General features: G+C 41.8%; 1 protein-coding gene across 3 annotated transcripts; it reads right to left on the bottom strand.

Moving 5' to 3' along the window:
* Window positions 1–860: 860 nt before the first annotated feature.
* On the bottom strand, window positions 861–2607 carry CNR1 (cannabinoid receptor 1 (brain)). 3 transcript variants are annotated; one of them, XM_006902345.1, is made up of 2 exons: window positions 2457–2522; window positions 1107–2384 (listed from the first exon to the last, which is right to left on the bottom strand). In XM_006902345.1, exons 1-2 carry the CDS (start codon window positions 2520–2522, stop codon window positions 1107–1109), a joined length of 1344 nt encoding a protein of 447 aa, XP_006902407.1. The 3 variants fall into 3 exon arrangements, with proteins under 3 accessions (XP_006902406.1, XP_006902407.1, XP_006902408.1); XM_006902346.1 differs by having other exon boundaries at window positions 1107–2252; window positions 2420–2516; XM_006902344.1 differs by having other exon boundaries at window positions 861–2607.
* Between the last annotated feature and the right edge of the window lie 693 nt (window positions 2608–3300).

The following is a 3300-nucleotide window of genomic DNA, read 5'->3' as shown; positions in this document are numbered from 1 at the left end:
ACAGTTTACACTTGGTCACATTTTATCACTTTATAATATTACCTTAACAGTTACACGATAGTAACACACACACACACACACACACACACACACACACACATTTATATTCACACACAGCATAAATGTAGTGATAAAGACAATTTTTTTCAATTAAAAAAATGAAGACTATTGTTTGGCCATCCAAGCATGAAATCTACTTACCCCTGGAATATAAGAATGCAAATGCTCTCCAAGTAAACAATAACTGCACAGTGATAACAACACACGTTAAGACTGACACATGCTGCACAAGAGGTACAGTAATAGCTAGAGACTAAAGAGAGTCGGAGATCTTAGCCAAGAAAGTCAACATACTTTTTCTCTTATGTTTGACTATAATCCACTGTCCAATATAACAGCTATAGTCCAGAAAATAATAAATGTTTTCCTATGACAATTTTATGTATAAATGGATTAAGTGGAATACTTGATTTTGGATCATCTTCAAATTATTGTGTTAACAGGAAAATAAATCTTGATGGAGTTTCAATGTCAATTTAAACAGAGATTTCTCAATAATTACTAAAGTATCTAAAACTATACCATGAAAAATTTTTAAAAAGTGGTCTCATTGGCATATTCACTAATTGTTTTCCATTGTTCTCATAAAAGTTTCTCTTTTAGGTTTTTTCTGAACTAGACAAAGATAAAAAATTAATTCTACACATCTCACAGATACACACATTTTACAAATACCTCTACTTTACAGCAACTGTTGTAAAAACGGACATCTATGATACTTATATATAGACCAATACATTTCACATTACAATGAAGATCACGGTCACAAAGGTATTACTCATTTGTTAGCTCTGCAAAGTTCCTTCTTAATTGAGATTCTGAAAGACTTTTCAGTCACTGAAATAGCAGGCTTCTTTGAAAATCTCAGGAAAACTGTATCTAAACTGTTGAAACATCAGAAAATTAAAAAGTTATTATGGTGACGATCACCTTTTCACTGATCATGGTAAACTTAAAACTGTAACTGACGAGGTGACAGACTCCTCTAGATTCTGAGCTTTTTTTTTAAAACATAAAAAGAAGGATTTTTGTTTCCTGTATGAGGCTCAGAGAGCCTCAGCAGACGTGTCTGTGGACACAGACATGGTCACCTTCGCAATCTTGACTGTGCTCTTGATGCAGCTCTCTGCAGCCCTGTGAACACTGGCATTGTTGGCGTGCTTGTGCAGGCAGTCCGAGTCCCCCATGCTGTTATCCAGAGGCTGTGCAGTGCCATCGCAAGAGGGGAACATGCTCCGGAAAGCGTGTCTCAGGTCCTTGCTCCTTAGAGCATAGATGATGGGGTTCACGGTGGAATTCAGCAGGCAGAGCATGCTGCAGAATGCAAACACCGTCTTAATGAGCTTGTTCATCTTCCCAAAGACATCATACACCATGATTGCAAGCAGAGGGCCCCAGCAGATGATCAAAACTACCAGAATGAGGACCAGGGTCTTGGCCAGCCTAATGTCCATGCGGGCCTGGTCTGGCCGAGTTACCTGGACTTTTCCATCCTCTGATGTGTGGATGATGATGCTCTTCTGAGTGCCACGCTGTATCATGCGGACTGCGTGGCTGTGAGCCTTCCAGAGAATGTACATGTACGCATACACAATGAAGAGCAACAGGACACTGGTGACCCCAATCCAGAACATTAAGTAGGTCTCATCAATGAGTGGGAAAATGTCTGAGCAAACTGACTGCAGTTTCTTGCAGTTCCAACCCAGGAGAGGCAGTACAGCAATGACAATCGCGATGGTCCACATCAGGCAGAAGGCCACCACAGCCTTCGGCCTGGTGACGATCCTCTTGTAGGCCAGGGGTCTGTGGATAGATATGTACCTGTCGATAGCTGTGAGAAAGAGGCTGCCCACAGAGGCAGTGAAGGAGGCCGTGACCCCACCCAGCTTGAATAGAAACACATTAGGACTATCTTTGCGGTGGAAGACGTGGAAGTCAACGAAGCTATAGACGAAAATGACACTGCCCAGGAGGTCTGCCACCGCCAGGCTGCCAATGAAGTGGTAGGAAGGTCTGCAGCGGAGGCTTCGAGAGTGCAGGATGACACACAGCACCAGCAGGTTCTCCAAAACCGTAAAGGTGCCTAGGGTGAGGGACAGCACAGCAATGGCCAGCTGCTGGCTGGGGTTCAGAATCATGAAACACTCCATGTCCATGAAGTTCTCCCCACACTGAATGTTCTCCTCATTCTCCTTGAAAGAGGAAAGAGACTTGTTGTAAAATTCTGTCATGTTTGTCTGATCTGCTGGGACCAGCTGAGGGCTGTCTCCTGCAGTCATCTTCTCTTGGAAGGGACTTCCCCTAAAGGAAGTTAAAGGAAATTTCTGTGGGAAGTACCCTAATTTGGATGCCATGTCGCCTTTGATATCTTCGTATTGAATGTCATTGGAGCCCACATAGAGGAGGTCTGTGGTGATGGTGCGGAAGGTGGTGTCTGCGAGGCCATCGAGAAGCGACTTCATAACCTAAGTCTTCAATTAGGCCAAACTCAAAATGACATGGAATGAGGTTCAGTAGAGGGAATCCTGACAGGAGAAAAAAAAAATAAACTGAATAAGGAAAAAAGGAGAAAATAAAAAGTCACCCCAAACACCCCAAAAATATACTATCATGCTGTTTTATTCCTTTCTCTGAACACAAATGATTATAGATTAAACAGAGTCCTTCAAAGAAAAGTGACTCATGGTTGAGCAATATTGCAGCACACCAGAAATAGAGGATCTCCCCCCGATGCCCCATATTTAAGTTGTCCCATATGTACCTTCAGAACTGACAAGCACACAAAATGCTCCTTGGATGTAGCGAAGAAAACACATCATACAGTATCCTAATGGTAGTGAGGGCTGGAAGAGACATTATGTTACACATCTTTGCCACTGAAGACTTTATCTCTTGTCATGTAGATAAAGATTAAATTTATAAAGACAGTCAAGGAATCAGACCATGTAAAACCCAGTAGTGAGTTGTGTAGTCTATGTGTACAGTATAAACAAGAAGGAAGACACTGAGGAGAGACTTTTCTTATAAGGGAGCCTTGTCATAAGGACATGACAAGCAGATCTGGGGTGAAGTCCTGAATCTATGAGGCAAGATTCTCCATTCAGAGAAGCGATTAGAACTGAGCCAGTGCTGAGATCAATCTCAGCTCCAAAATTCTACACCAACTAAAAAAAAACTTACATAGAAAAACTTGCAGTGAGACTAGGATTATGCCATACTAGGATTTTTAACAACAAAAAA

Source organism: Elephantulus edwardii, unplaced genomic scaffold (genome assembly GCF_000299155.1).
Source record: "Elephantulus edwardii isolate Elephantulus edwardi_28Jun2011 unplaced genomic scaffold, EleEdw1.0 scaffold00393, whole genome shotgun sequence".
In the NCBI taxonomy this organism is placed as follows: Eukaryota; Metazoa; Chordata; class Mammalia; order Macroscelidea; family Macroscelididae; genus Elephantulus; species Elephantulus edwardii.
Note: the sequence above shows the minus strand (reverse complement) of the source record. Positions and strands in the feature narration are given on the sequence as shown.

What these genes read in the sequence shown, in the direction of transcription:
- CNR1 (XM_006902344.1), bottom strand. Translation starts at nt 2,522, where the DNA reads ATGAAGTCGCTTCTCGATGGCCTCGCAGACACCACCTTCCGCACCATC.